The sequence below is a fragment of the Rhinolophus hipposideros genome, assembly GCF_964194185.1.
Source record: "Rhinolophus hipposideros genome assembly, chromosome: X".
NCBI lineage: Eukaryota > Metazoa > Chordata > Mammalia > Chiroptera > Rhinolophidae > Rhinolophus > Rhinolophus hipposideros.
In genome coordinates this window covers 73692192-73708371 of record NC_138046.1, presented here as the reverse complement: position 1 = coordinate 73708371, position 16180 = coordinate 73692192, and the positions used below count along the sequence as shown (strand labels likewise).

The window sequence follows — 16180 nt, the reverse complement described above, 5'->3', positions numbered from 1 at the left end:
TCTAGGATGAGTTCATAAACTTAGTTGTAACACTCCGTTTGAAACTCAGTTATCTAACCTCACTTGTCAAGAAGGCAGCCAACATAGATGTCACATGCTCCAGGTACTTTACTAAAAGGACTTTCCCTTACCTTAAAACACACTTTCTTTTGTTTTACACATAGTTTTACCAAATCTGGTATCTTAATCTATAACAAATTAGAAGTAACAAAATAGGAGGAGCATTGGTGATAGAAACTACTTTTGGACATACCTTGTTAGCATCAAAACTAAGCATGGTTACTAAATATTGCTCACTAAAAGGATGAAAAAAAAAAACATTAAGACAATCAATATGAGAAATCAATAAACAGTCTGGTGTTCTTTAGTTAAGGAGAAATTTACCTCCAAAACCTTACCATGTTGTGAGCATAATTACATGAGCACAGTACAATAACTTATTTCTATAATGAAACTCTGAACCACAAAGTAAGGGTTTAACCATTTTCAATATTTTCTATTGAAGTAAAGTATGAAAGTGTATACTTAAGAAATTTTTTCACTTAAAATCTTAAAAATAAAGAAAATTTATTGCCTGAGGGTTCCAAACAACTGAATTAAATTTTCCTAAAAGTCAGTTACAGGATCCAAAAATTTACCAGTGCTTATAGGATATAGAGTCCCTTTCCAAACACCTCATTGGTGAGAGAGAAAAAAAATGGGTCAAACAAAACTGATATAACTTGGGATTTGGACTAACAAAGTAATACTATGTAGAAAAAAGGTGGAGGGAGACATTTGGGTCATCAATCCTTAGCATCCATAAAATTTTCTTCAGTTCTCTCTTATTCATTTCTCCAGACCTTTTTTCCCTTTTCTATACCTCCTTCGTCGTTTTCCTGTTCTGTTACCCCACTATATATATTTTTGCATGGATGTTTTAACACTTTAAGTTCTATTTACATTGGGATCAAGATTTTAGTAAAGTGAGATTTAAGTTCTTTTGAGGAAAAACACAACAAATACTATATTAAAAATAATAAAGAAAGGTCTTTTTCAAGTAGAACATATAGACAGACCAAGCAAAATATCGAGGGCAGGGAAGGTTGTGGAATGATGAATCAATATTAACAACTCTCTTGTCCTCTGTCTGGAAAAGCTACCAAAACTATGTTGGAATTTAAATTAGGAAGACTGAATTTCTTTACAATTTACACTCTTCTGTAATAGAATGAATCTGTTTTACACAATTTCTTATAATTTACTTATAATATAAGCTTACAAGTAAGCTTACATTCTAGGAATTTATTTCTTTCATTCTCATTGTTTGTTTTGGATTTCACACCACTTGGAGCATAAATATAAACCTTTGTATTTTAACACTCTCAATATTCAAGTATAATAAAGTAAGTTATTAGGGGAAGATTGTAATAACAAATTTGAAATATGAAAGTTCACAGTCCACAAAACAGCTGCCTGAGAAAGCAATTCATTTTAAAGTAAAGGTAAAATAAAAAAGAAAGAATTTACCACGGGATGGGGGGGGGCAAGTTTCGACTTATAAAATGAAATCTTATCAACTTTAAATATTAAACATTGATATTACTTTTTCTAAGGCAACTAAACAGTTTTCTCTGAAATTTGCTAAAGGCATTTCAAACGGAATTTGAGCTATCAATAGGAAGCATTTCTAGTTTTTACACAAATCTGAATACAAAATTTCTCAGCCAATAAGAAACAGATATTCTGGATAATGCTCCCTCCCCCAAATTGGTGGCATAATTCTGTATTTGAAGGTTAACATATCATTTAGTCTTCAAGAAATAAATTTTCCAAAGAATTCTGCTTTGGAATCAAGAGATTTTTATCTTTAGGGTCTTTGAAAGTTCCTCCAACAGAAAAAATAAACATAAAAACAGACATCCTTTCTCTTTCCCAAATTAGCCTAATGAATGACAAGGATGTCAAAGTTGCTAATCTTTGAATCCCTAAGGTTTCATGACCTTAGGAGGATCTGTAGCATGTTCAGACAAACATGAAAAGACCTATGCACTTAATAAAATCTGTGAATAGTTCTGTTAGATTTATCTCTTTCCTCCTCTCTATCACCTTCTCATTGCCTTTCACAAATCTGTAGCATCTCTGAATTTTCACAGCTGAATGATTATGGTTGTGATAAAGGAAAATTTCCTCCCTTGTGATTTCTTGTCCCTTACATGCTAACCTATTAAAACACATGCATTTTACTTAGAAAGCAGAAGAGGTATTCATAAGAAAGGCTAGATTTTCCTAAAAGGACAAAAATAAAGAAATAAATGCCTGATGAAAAACTTCAAATACAACAAGAAAATATACTAGATACACAATAGTCCCTCAGTATATGCCTGTTTTACTGATATCATTTTGTAAGGTTATGTCTTTATTAATTCTGGGTTTAGAGAAAGCATAAGATCAAAAAGTAATCTTAAAGGTACTCATTAGTTCAAAGGACTAGGATTATTAAAGACATGTTTACAATGCAAAAGTTTTAGTGTTTTCAAAGTATTCATAGAAACAAATACATACTAAATAATTAAAACCTATTTATTAAAAAGTTAGTATTTTTATACCAGGGAAATGAAGCTGTTTATAGTTAGTGACTTCATACCCTGAGAGTTTTTCTCATATTAAGCAATTATCACGTGTAATAAAAAAAATCTGTGAATTCAAGAGTGTAAGACCTCATACTTACCCTGACTACACTGAAGTCCAGTTTAGTCTCCTGTGCACACTGTAATATGAGCTGAAAGCAATTTTTACTTTGATTTGTCATTCCATTTTCATAATAACGCTGTAAAATCCTTTGTTGTTCTACAGTAAATACAGAACGTAGATTCATCTAAAAATAAAAGAAGATACTCTGAAAATTGGAATAAAAATTGGGTATTGTAGAATTTGCACACTTTCATTTAAAAAAGGTAATTTCACCGTTTCGAAGATGCAAGATATTTTTAAGTTAATTAAGGCCCTATAATGGGCAATGATTTCTGTGCTAAAGAGAGACAGGTTCTCGCTAAAAATTATACATACTGCAAACATATTGAATTTGCTCAGAGAAAGTACTAACTTTAAAGACAAAAAATGGAAAGCCCTTATCTGGGTAGTGTCAGTGTATGGGGAAAAAGTGTTGTAACTGAAATAAATATTAATGACTAGTAAAGCCAGAGATGGTGGTAGCCATACGTGGTCAATTATCAACAGGAGCACTCACTGTTCTTTGTCAAGCAAGGCATCTGGCATATGTCTTACAGCGAGAAGCTGTGCTCTGGAAGAAAAAGGTGATTTTATTTTTCCTCTTTTTGGAATAAGGGGTTCTTTTTATATATTAATACATAATCTCTTTCTAAGGTTTAAAAATAAACACGAAGGTTTAGTGATTGTGAAAATTTCTTTGCTTTAGGAAATACTAAGCAAAATAATTTTAATAATATAGTATATAAATCAAAATTCAATATCATTTTACTAAAAATAAACCATGTAAAAACTACCTTTTACTTAAATTGACACCATCATAATTATCCAAGAGAAATTTTAAAAATGTGCTTTATCCTTTCAGTCAATAGGCAAGATGTTTACTATTAAGGGAAAACAACTCTGTAAATTTCATAAATAAAAGGCAGGTCAAACTCTTAACAAACAAACAAAAAAGATAAATTCTAGCAGTGTAATTTATACAAAAGTATTCTTATAATTAGATTAAGAAACTTCAGGTTCTTGTTAAAAGCTGTCAGACTGAAATTGTTATTGTTAAAAGTTGACAGAAAGAAAACCCTTCCCAAGGCAAGCATCTTCATAATTAGGAAAACAGCAACAACAACAACAAAAAAACATTATAAACCAAATCAAATAGAAATCATTCTAGTATGAATATGGAAAGAAGCAAGTACAATAAAAATAAACATGGAAATGAAAAACAATTTCCTTCCTCTGACTATTTAAACAATAAAGCAGTGCCATAAAGAAATTAAGATAGTCATGTAGTCAACCATTGCGATTTGTGCATCTGATGTTATTCCTTACCCACACAAACATCTTTGTATCTAATGTTAAGAGATCCAATAGGGAGATGTCATCAAAATGGCGGCGTGAGGTGAGCCTCTGTAAAGCTCCCCTGGATTTACAACTAATCGAACAACAATATCTCCACAAAAGACTCCCTGCACAGCAGACAGGCAAGGTGAAGAGGCCCACTACTGAATTCACCTAAAGGTGGGAGAATTGCGCTAGCGGGGGAGGGAGGAAAAGAGAAGGGTGGAGACAGAGACACTGGGTCGCAAGATGCACACCTAGCTCACTGCTCAGAGCTCGCTGCATCCCGGAAAAACCACAGCTGTGGGAGAGGAAGAAACTCAGACTGCTAGGGCTCTGCTTATGGCCCATAGGGTTGGGGGGGCAGCATATAACACGGCTGAACCCAACGCTCACGGCCGAGAACTCGGAGCAAAGACTGAGGGAAGAAGGCTGAAAACAGTGGTTTAAGCCCTCACTGCATAGCAGAGAACGGAAGCCTTAGGCACTGAGACTAGCCGCCCCCTCCCTACCATCCCAGAGCTCGCCCCACCACCAACTGCCCAGTGCTAGAAGTGATAAAGTAGCAGTGTCAGATCAAAAGGACAGGATATTTGCTGTTCTGAGAACTCTGGACCGCAGACAAATATTCACAGCCCAACTAGTTAGGGCAAAGGGGAGGGAGCTGTGGAAGCAGGACCAGCTGTGGTGGTGATCACCGCAATTGCTCTGAGCCACCTCTTAACTCACCGCAACCCTGGCCCCACCTATCTGGGCGGATCCCTGCAGGAGTAAACAGAACTGCTGAAACATACGGTCTCTGAATCTGGTGCAGAAAGAGCTTTCGAACTTCAAAAGCTCTCTGCATACCAACACAAGACGCAGTGCACTATGACCCAGGTGAACTGTTAACAGAGGAGAGGCCCGTCTCCCAGAGAACCCCCCCATTGTGTGAGAAGCAGGAATAGTGGAGAGAAAACATAGCAATACTGTGTGAGAGAGAAAAAAAAAAGGCTGCAGGCAGAGAGAAAATAAAACATTCTACCAACAAGTATTGGCAAACAAAAGAAAGACGTCTTCCTATCAACCTGTTGCAGAAGTCACTACTGCAGATGTCCAGGAAGAGAAATAAGAAATCAGTAAGTGCCATGAATAACCAAAGAAACAACACAGCTCAGAAAAAAAACTAAAAAGTCTCCAAAAAAGGAACTTAAACATATGGAAATATGTGACTTAAATGACAGAGAATTCAAGATTGCAGTTCTGAAAAAACTCAACGAGATGCAAGAAAACACAGAAAGGCAATTTAATGAACTCAGAAATGGAATCAAAGAACAACATGAGCATTTTATGAAAGAGATTGATATTTTAAAACAGAAACAAAGAGAATTTCTGGAGGTTAAGAACACAATAGAAGAAATTAAGAAAGAAATAACCAGCTTAAGTAATAGAGTTGACCAGATGGTGGAAAGAATCAGTGACATCGAAGATAGAAACCTGAAATTACACAGATGGAAGAAGAAAGAGACTTGAGACTTAAAAGAAATGAAAGAACTCTACAAGAACTTTCTGATTCTATCAGAAAGGGCAATATAAGAATAATGGGCATACCAGCAGGAGAAGAAAGAGAGTAGGGAACAGAGAATATATGCAAAAAAAATTGTTGATGAGAACTTCCCAAACTTGTGGACAGAACTGGATCCTGGAATCCAAGAAACAAATAGAACACCTAATTACCTCAATTCACACAGGCCTTCTCAAAGGCACATTGTATTGCAGCTGTCTAAAATCAATGAAAAGAAAGAATTCTCAAGGCAGCCAGGGAAAAGAAGACGGTAACCTACAAAGGAAAGCCTATTAGATTATCAGCACATTTTTCAGCAGAAACTCTACAAGCCAGGAGGGAGTGGAACCAAATATTCAAACTATTGAAAGAGAAAAATCATGAGCCAAGAATAATATATCCAGCAAAGATATACTTTATATATGAAGGAGAAATAAAGACCTTTGCAGACATACAGAAGCTGAGGGAATTTTCTAATACACGACCTGCAATACAATAAATACTAAAGGAGGCTATTCGACCACCATCAAAAAGGACAATTTGTGGCAAGCAAAACACAAAAAGGGGGAGATTAAGGCCTGAACCGGAATGTGGGAATGGAGAAAGTAAGCGTGCTGAAGAAAATGGAATACTCTAAATATCAAACTTTCTTTTACATAATCTTAAGGGTAACCACTCAAAAAAATACCAGAACTGAAAGATATACTGTAATAAAACAAAAAACAGAGGGAAACATCATAGAATACCACCACACAGAGATAATAGACAACAACAAAAAGGCAAAGAAACAATGGAGACACAGCCTTACCAGAAAACAAAAGATAGAATGACAGGAAATCCTCACATATCATTAATCACCCTAAATGTAAATGGACTGAACTCACCAATAAAAAGGAACAGAGTAGCAGACTGGATCAAAAAACTAAATGCAACCATATGCTGTCTCCAAGAGACACATCTCACCTACAAGGACAAGCATAGACTCAAACTGAAAGGGTGGAAATTGACACTCCAAGCAAATGGTACCCAGAGAAAATCAGGTGTAGCCATAATGATATCAGATGAAACAGACCTCAGGGTGAAAAAGATAACAAGAGACAAAGATGGACATTTCATAATGGTAAAGGGGACTATACAACAAGAAGACATAGCAGTCATCAATATTTATGCCTCCAATCAGGGAGCACCAAAATATAAGAAGCAACTACTAAGAGAACTAAAGGGAGAAAGTGACCAAAACAAAATTATACTAGGGGACTTAAATACATCAATGACAGCTATGGATAGATCATCCAAACAGAAAACAAATAATGAAATAGCAGCCCTAAATGACACATTAGATGAAATGGACATCATTGACATATATAGAGCACTTCATCCTAAAACATCAGACTATGCATTGTTTTCTAGTGTACATGGAACATTCTCAGGGATAGACCATATATTGGGACATAAAAGCAGCCTCAGCAAATTTAAGAAGATTGAAATCATACCAAGCATATTCTCTTATCACAAGGCTTTGAAATTGGATATCAATTGCGAAAAGAAAGCAGGAAATAACAAAAAAACACATGTAGATTAAACAACATACTTTTAAAGAATGACTGGGTCAAAGAAGAAATTAGAGGAGAGATCAAAAGATACATAAAAACAAATGATAATGAAAATACATCCTACCAAAATTTTTGGGATGCAGCGAAAGCAGTTTTAAGAGGGAAATTTATATAATTACAGGCCTATCTCAAGAAACAAGAAAAACCCAAAATAAATAACCTCATGTTACACCTAAAAGAACTAGAAAAAGAAGAACAAGTGAAACCCAAGGTCAGCAGAAAAAAGGAAATAACAGAAATCAGAGCAGAGCTCAATGAAATAGAGAACAAAAAGACAATAGAAAAAAAATAACGTGACATAGACTTCCGGATCAAAATGGCAGTGAGAGGTGAGCGTCTGTAAAGCTCTCCTGGAATTTACACCTAATCAGACAACAATAACTCCACAAAGGACTCCCTGCACAGCAGATAGGCAAGACGAAGAGGTCCACTACTGAATTCACCTCCAGGAGAAATTACCTGAAGGTGTGCGCTGACTGCGAGCAGAGGAGGAGGCAGGACAGCGAAGTGGAAGCGCGCCACCGCCCCCACGGCAGCAAAGCCCAGGCCACCGCGGGGCGCCCAGGATATAGCGGAGACTCGTGGAAGGTTTGCTTTGGGGTGCGCTGGTTGGGCAAGCAGGGGAGAAGCGAGGAGGGCAAGAGGAAACGCGCCACGCTCTCCCCACCACCCACAGTAGAGACACGGCCCTGCAGCGTGCCCACAGAAGCAGCGGCAGGCAGCACACGGGGCTCTAGAGTTCCACGGGAGCCCAGGGTGCAGCAGAGAGCGCAGGGTCCAGGAGGTGGGCTCTTTCCCTGCGTCCCACAGCTGATTGCTCCCGCCGGGGCGGGCAGCTCCTGGGCCCGAGGGCAGACAAAGAACTCAGACGCCACACCTGGGCCCCTCAGCCCACTTTTCAAATCCTCCCCCCGCCCTTCCAGAGACTTAAACTGACCCCTGAACTGAGGAGTAGTGTCAGATTACAGAGGGGCGTATGTGCTCAGGCGCTAGGAAGATTAGCAGCCAGCTCTGACCTTCGGAAGAGGCTGGGAGGAGGGGATTTTCTCTGGACAAGGAGAGAGGAGACTCCCACACCCTCAGCCACCACCTTTCAGGCCTGCGGGAGGAGTGTGAAATGGCTGGCCTGGGAGAGAGAAGACCCCTCCATCCCCAGCCCCCACCCTTTCTGGCTGGACTGGGGCGGGGCAAGGGCAACCGCGGAAGCACTCCCCGAGTTCAGCAGTGAGCAGCAGACGCAGCTCCCGGCTTTCAGCAGCTTAGAGATCTCCCGCCCGCCCCCTCCCACACACCCACGGAAGGAGGGCCCTAAGACTCAGGAGTACTGGGCACAGGGCTGGTGGAGCTACTCTCAGCGTGCATTTGTGCAAGAAAGGACAGAAACTGCACGGTCTCTCTGAAAAGTGTCATCCAGAACCCTCAGCCCCTCACATTTAAATCTACAGTCCCAAATTCACTCTGGGCACCAGGTAACCAGTGCTGCCTGCGCAATAGGCAGGGAACTCTGGCACAGCGGAGGACAATCTGGAGATTGCTTGGTGGGCTTAAGCCAAGCCTGGTGCTGCTTCCTGTTTTGCTTTGCTTGGTGTTCTTTTTTTTTTTTTCTGCTTGTTGTGACTTGCTTTGTTCTGTCTTTATTTCTTTGATATATTTGCCTATGTTGAGTGGAAATTGTCGGTTGTATTTTACATGTGAATGTACTTGATTTGTTTTCTTTGTTGTTGTTGTTGTTGTTGTTGTTGTTGTACTTGGTAACTTGATTTGTGCTGAAACTGCCCTAACAGAGCCCAGCTTAAGGGGCACAAGATATAACATATCCAGAAGCCAACTCTAGACCAAACCAAGTACTACCGGGTTTGACCTACAAGTCACACACCCAGAGGGAATTCTCTGAAGGCACAAGAGCCCATAGAGGCCAAACCTCATTTAAGTGGCCAATCCTCACCCAGCAGAACACCCTGAGGTGGGCAGAGCCAAGTTTCACAACTAGACGGCCTAGGAGTTAAACCCACCTAGTCACAAGCAAAAAGCAATTAAAGTTGTTCTTGAAAAGGACAATATACTAAACACATGAGCCACCATGGAGCACATGCAGAGGAGAAAAACGAAGTAGTCCAAGTCAAATATAAAGGAAATCAGGAACAAGACAAGGTTGCCCACTTTCTCCACTTCTATTCAACATAGGGCTGGAAGTTCTAGCCACAGCAATCAGAAAAAAAAAAAAAAGAAATAAAAGGCATCCAAATTTGTAAGGAGAAATTAAAATTATCATTATATGCAGATGATATGATACTATATATAGAGAACCCTAAAGACTCCACCAAGAAACTATTAGAACTGATAGATGAATTTAGTAAAGTAGCAGGATATAAAATTAATATTTGGAAATCAGTTGCATTTGTATATACCAATGATAAAATATCAGAAGGAGAAATTAAAACAAACAATTCCATTTACAATTGCTCCAAAGACTATAAAATATCTGGGAATAAATCTAACCAAAGATGTAAAAGATCTGTACTCACAAAATTATACGACACTGAAGAAAGAAATGAAAGAAGACATAAATAGCCGGAAACACATTCCATGTTCATGGATAGGAAGAATTAATATAGTTAAAATCTCCATACTGCCTAAGGCAATATACATATTCAAAGCAATTCCTATCAAACTACCAATGACGTTATTCACAGAAATAGAACACATAATCCTAAAATTTATATGGGACCATAAAAGACCCCGGATAGCCTCAACAATCTTGAGAAATAAGAACAAAGTGGGAGGTATAACAATACCTGATTTCAAACTATACTACAAGGCTACAGTAATCAAAACAGCATGGTACTGCCATAAAAATAGACACATAGATCAATGGAACAGAATAGAGAGTCCAGAAGTAAACCCATGCCTATATGCCCATCTAATCTACGACAATGGAAGCAAGAATGTACCACGGAGTAAAGACAGCCTGTTCAATAAGTGGTGTTGGGATACCTGGACAGACACATGCAAGAAAATAAAGCTGGATCACCTCCTTACACCATATACAAAAATAAATCAAAATGGCTTAAAGACTTAAATGTAAGATCTGAAACCATAATATCTAGATAATATCTAAATATCTAAATATCTAAATAATTATATTTAAATATCTAAATATCTAAATATCTAAATAATTATATTAAATAATTATACATATCTAAATAATTTAGATAATATCTAAATATCTAACATAATATCTAAATATCTAGAAGAAAATATAGGAAGAAACTTCATGGACATTACCCGGAGTAAGATTTTCACTGATATATCCCCTCGTGCGAGGGAAGTAAGAGAAAAAATAAACATGTGGGATTACATCAAACTAAAAAGTTTTTTCACAGCAAAGGAAACCATCAATAAAACAAAAAGGGATCCTACTGAATGAGAAAAGATATTTGCCAATGATATATCTGATAAGGGATTAATATCACAAATCTACAAAAAACTTACTCAACTCAACTCCAAAAAAACAAACAACCCAATTAAAAAATGGGCAGAGGACTTGAGCAGACATTTTTCTAAAAAGGACATACAGAAGGCAAGAAGACATATGAAGAAATTCTCAACCTCACTAACCATCAGAGAAATGCAAATAAAAACCACAATGAGATACCACCTCACTCCAGTCAAAATGTCTATCATCAATAAATCAACAAACAACAAATGCTGACGAGGATGTGGAGAAAAGGGAACGCTAGTACACTGTTGGTGGGATTGCAGATTAGTGCAGCCACTATGGAAACCAGTATGGAGGTATCTCAGGAATCTGAAAATGGAACTACCCTATTATCCAGTAATTCCACTCCTAGGCATCTACCCGGAGAAATCCAAAACTCCAATTCAAAAATCTGTATGCACTCCTATGTTTATTGCAGCACTTTACACAATAGCCAAGATATGGAAACAACTGAAATGCCCATCGGTAGATGACAGGATTAAGAAGCTGTGGTACATTTATACAATGGAGTATTACACAGCCATAAAGAAGAAAGAAATCTTATCATTTGCAACAACATGGATGGATCTAGAGAACTTTACGTTAAGTGAAATAAGTCAGAAAGAGAAAGACAAGTACCATATGATCTCACTTATATGCGGAATCTAAAGAAAAGAATATGTGAATGAACTAATCAGAAACAGTTTTGGGGACAAAAAGAAAAAACCAAGAATTGTTAGATGGGCAGGGGGGGCTGGGGATAAGGGGAAAGGTGAAGGGATTAGGAAGCAGCTGGTAACTACAAGATGGCCTCAGGGTTTTTTGAAAATTAATTTGGGGAACGTATTCCATAATGTTGTAAATATTTTGTTGGGTATCCGATGGACATGCATCGTATTTGGGAGACCACCTCAGGGATACTGTGGATGCCTGATCATGGCACTGTACACCAGAGGCTAAACAATAATGAATGCCAACTATAATTTTATATATATAATGTGATGGCTCGGTGTGAGATCGGAAGGTTAGTGGATGGGGGGAGGGGGGTTCACAGTGTGAGGGATATAAATGATGAACGTCTAAGTATTACCTTGTCTTGTACACCTGAAATTAATAATTAAAATAGAAAAAACTGGGAAAAAGAAAAAAAATGAGAAGACAACTTAATGAATGGGAGAAGATATTCACCAGTGATACATCTGATAAGGTGTTAATATCAAAATTTAGAGAACTCATACAAGTGAACACCAAAAAAACTAACAATCTGATTGAAAATGGGTAGAGGACCTGAACAGACATTTCTCCAAAGAGGACATACAGTTGGCCAATAGACATATGAAGGGATGCTCAAAGTCACTAATCATGAGAGAAATCAAATTAAACCACAATGAGGTATCACCTCACACCTGTTAGAATGGCTATCATCAATAACTCAACAAATAACAACTATTGGCAAGGATACAGAGAAAAATGAACCCTTGTACACTGTGAGTGGGATTGGAAATTGGTGCAGCCACTATGAAAAATGGTTTGAAGGTTTCTCACAAATTAAAAGTATCTTATGACCCAGCATTTCCACTTCTGGGTATTTATCTGAAGAAATTCAAAATACTCATTTGAAAAGACATATGTAACTCTATGTTCATTGCAGCTGTATTTACAATAGTCAAGATATGGAAGCAACCAAAGTGCCCATCAATAGATGACTGTGTAAAGAAGAAGTGGTGCATATATACAACGAAATATTACTCAGCATAAAAAATAATGAAACCTTACCATTTGCAACAACATGGATGGACCATGAGTGAAAAAGGTGAGGGGATTAAGAACACAAATTGGTAGTTACAAAACAGTCACTGGGGTAAAAAGTGCAGCATAGAGAATATAGTCAATAATGTTACAACAATCATATAGTTGTGGGGGTACTAAACTGGGGGTACTAAACCATAGTGCCGGGGGTACTAAACTAACTGGGGTGATAACTTCATAAATTATATAAACGTCTAACAAGTATGTTGTACACCTGAAAGTAATATAAAATAATATTGAATGTCAACTGTAAAAAAAATACAGACTGCTGTAACCAATGCTGATTAATAAAAGAACTATATATTTTTTTACAGAAGTACTAGAAACAATAAGGATAAAAGAAAATGACTATGAAAAGTAGGATGTGTGTTTTTGGTAGAAGGTATGAGAAATGGAGATGTATTTCTATTGAAGGAAAAAAGAGAAAGTGGTGCAAAAGTAATTGTGGTTTTTGCAATTATTTTTAACCTTTTAAACCGCAATTACTTTTGCACCAACCTAAAATGATTGTTCCAAAATAAGGAAAAAGGACAAAACCTAATTAGATATAGAAAATTGCAGTAGGTTTGTCAAATAACTCTTCTTTTTCTAATTGAAGTTTATTGGGGTGACAATTGTTAGTAAAGTTAAATATATTTCAGGAGTACAATTCTGTAATACATCATCTATATATCGCATTGTGTGTTCACCACCCAGAGTCAGTTCTCCTTCCATCACCATATATTTGATCCCCCTTACCCTCATCTCACACCCTCCTCCCCCCTTGCCCTCTGGTAACCACTAAACTATTTTCTGTGTCTATGAGTTTTTGTTTTTTCATTTGTTTGCCTTGTTCATAAAAGAACTCTTAAAAAGGAATTTTATGTGTAGTCAAGCTGACTAAGGTTGAAACGGATTTATTTGAGTTAGAAAAATAGGAGAATTTTAACATGAAAAGTACACTGGTACAAAATTAACACTTGGCTTTCTCTCTGTTAAAAAGACAAAATTTTCTTAGATTATTAGCCTGTGCTTAATAAAAATTGTAAACACGGGTTTTTCTTTCCCTTAAATGAAAACTACCTAGAAAACAATCAGTCTGTGTTTTGTCTTCATTAGGTCTTTGATTACTTAAGAAAACAGCCTTCTCTATTAAAAGAGCTAAGTTTTTACAATTACTATGTAACTTCCTATATATGTTAAATTTCATGGGAAACAATGTCAAATAAGAAATGATGTGAAATTTTCTTCAAAGTATATCTATATAAAATTCCTTAAAAACTGATATGTCCTGGTATAGTGTTATGTTATAAAATGTATATTATAAAAATAACCAAATTTACTTGTCAATTGCATCACTTTCTTTTGTGTATGTGAACTCTCATCAGTCTTTAACCATGGCCATTTTTAAGTCTTTTGTCATTTATAGACAGTTACTGTTTTATGCTGATGCTTTTGCAAGTGTTCCTACAAAGGTGCTTCATCTTCTGGGAGATTGATGAAAATCATCTGACAAGTATAGGTTTCTGACAACTAGGACCATTTGCCTTCATGTGGGAGGGACACTAATGAATCTTTCCGGTGTTTCCCCAAGGTTAACTGCACAACCCTACAATGTCATGAGGGAAGGGCACATACAGACTGGGGATCAGAGCAACAAGCCATGTTCGAGAAGGCAAAAACACTAGTGAAGAAGATTAAAGCTCTAAGCTTCTCCCAATTAGGGCAACCATTTTTTTAAATGTGTCTATGATTCCAAAACGTATGGACCAAACACAATGGCAGAGACAGAGGAAGGGAAGAAGGTCCCTAGTATTTTGGTTCTAGCTCTGGAAGGGGACAAAAATCCAATATTGCCCCGTAAAGCAGCAGTTACTAGCAATGTATGCCACACTTCTCCAGGTGAAGCCTCTCAGGAAAGAGTGAACTGCAGTAGCCAGTGTTTAGTTAGTGATCACTCATAAGCCCTGGTCGTTAACCCTTTGCACTGACAGGCTAGTCCAAAGAGATTAACCCTATGGCTTGGATAATGGGAAGTCCAGGAATGGATGATCATGAATAAACCCTGTGGGGACAGGATATGTGGAAAGACATTTGAGTCCGCCTGCAAGAGTCTGAGGTTGAACTTACTGTTTTACATGTCCTAGCTCATAAGGCAATAACATCCCCTGGCAATCAGGAAGCTGATGCCCTAGTTCAAATATCAGCCTTAACAAATTACCCTTCATTACATACATGACACTGGGTACGAAGAAATAGTAGCCAGTGTAGTACCTGGATAGAGTGGCATACTGCCAAGGACGCTGGGTTGCCCTTAAAATATGATTTGGTTAATGCAGTAAGAGCATGTCCTCTATGTTCTAAACAATATTCAAGGCAACTGCCAAACAGGAGTCTGGGACCATCTACCAGAGTTCCCAACTGGTGAGGGGCTAACAAATTGATTATATTGATACCCTCTCTGTGAGTGACGGTTCTAAATAGGCTCTGGTTTGTGTGAGCACTGCATTTAGCCTAACTCAAATTTTCCCTGTTGACAAGCAAACCACGTTACCACCCTTAGGGGATTAGAGAAGCAGAATACCATGTATATATTCTCTTGCCAAATAGATAATGATCAGGTGTTGCATTCCAAAAGTCATGATATATGCAAGAGCAAGCAAAAGAACATGACACTGAATGGAGGTTCCATTTCCCGTATAACCTGCAAGCAACAGGGTTGGTAAAAAGGGAAAATGGGATATTAAATCAGCAGATTAATTTACTAACAAGTAAAACCACCTTGGCCAGGTGGACTAAAGCACTGTCCCAGGCTTTAACACATTTGAATGATCAACCAGTACTGGGGCAACTGCTGAGATACCCAGTGCCATAAAGGTATGGAAATTGCTGGAAATGACCATTGCCCTAACTCTCACCATGGATCAACATGCTATGCTGCTGAGAATACCAAGCCTAATTACATCTGGGAAAGGAATTGTACACTGGAATTTACAATGGGACATCCCACAAAAGTGGGTGAGTTACTTCATACCCATGGGTGAATGGGAACTATTCAATCTCTACTGGGATCGCACTGTCCTGCTGCAAGCTGGACTTATTAAAATGCACTATACCTGGAATGGAACATGCACCATTGAAAGAGGAGAGAAAATGAGGGTTCTGATCTGGCAGATCCCACCCCTAGCCCATCTCCTTATGCCTGACAGTGCTGCCTCTCCTGGCCATCATATATGGTATGTACAACAGGTCAATTTCCTAAAGCTGCCAACCTTCCTCTGCCCTCAAGGCACATTGGGTACATTATTTTTCCACTGGTATGATTTTTTGGCTACTGTCTTTGTTCCTTCCATTCGCCTGGGGGACACTATAGCATAAATAGAAGTCCATACTAAATTCACTCATCAATCCTAGAATAGCCAAAAAAGCCTATCCTTACTGATCCCTGAAATGTTTCTAATGAAAAAATCTGTCCTCCAAAATACAATGGCCTTGGACATTATTGAATGTTTAGTGTTCATACCTGATGAGTCTGTTAATGTGTCTTCCTTATTAAATAATATAAAAATACAAGTGAATTCCTAGAGTGATCTGACCCCCAACTTAAATAACTTAGTAAATCAATGGTACAGATGATGGGGCTCTTAATGGAAAAAGTTGTCACTGATTTTGGAAATTATTTTCTTAAATTGTATTTTCTGTTTCCTGTGC

At 37.7% G+C, this 16180-nt stretch overlaps 1 protein-coding gene across 2 annotated transcripts in view; it reads right to left on the bottom strand.

The window, feature by feature from the left end:
- The window catches only part of HDX (highly divergent homeobox), a 217687-nt gene that overhangs the window by 182480 nt on the left and 19027 nt on the right, over positions 1–16180 (bottom strand). For both annotated transcript variants that reach the window (XM_081043668.1, XM_081043669.1), the window contains exon 2: positions 2711–2857. In XM_081043668.1, the coding sequence (XP_080899794.1) occupies positions 2711–2857 (147 nt within the window). The remainder of the gene's footprint in view (positions 1–2710; positions 2858–16180) is intronic.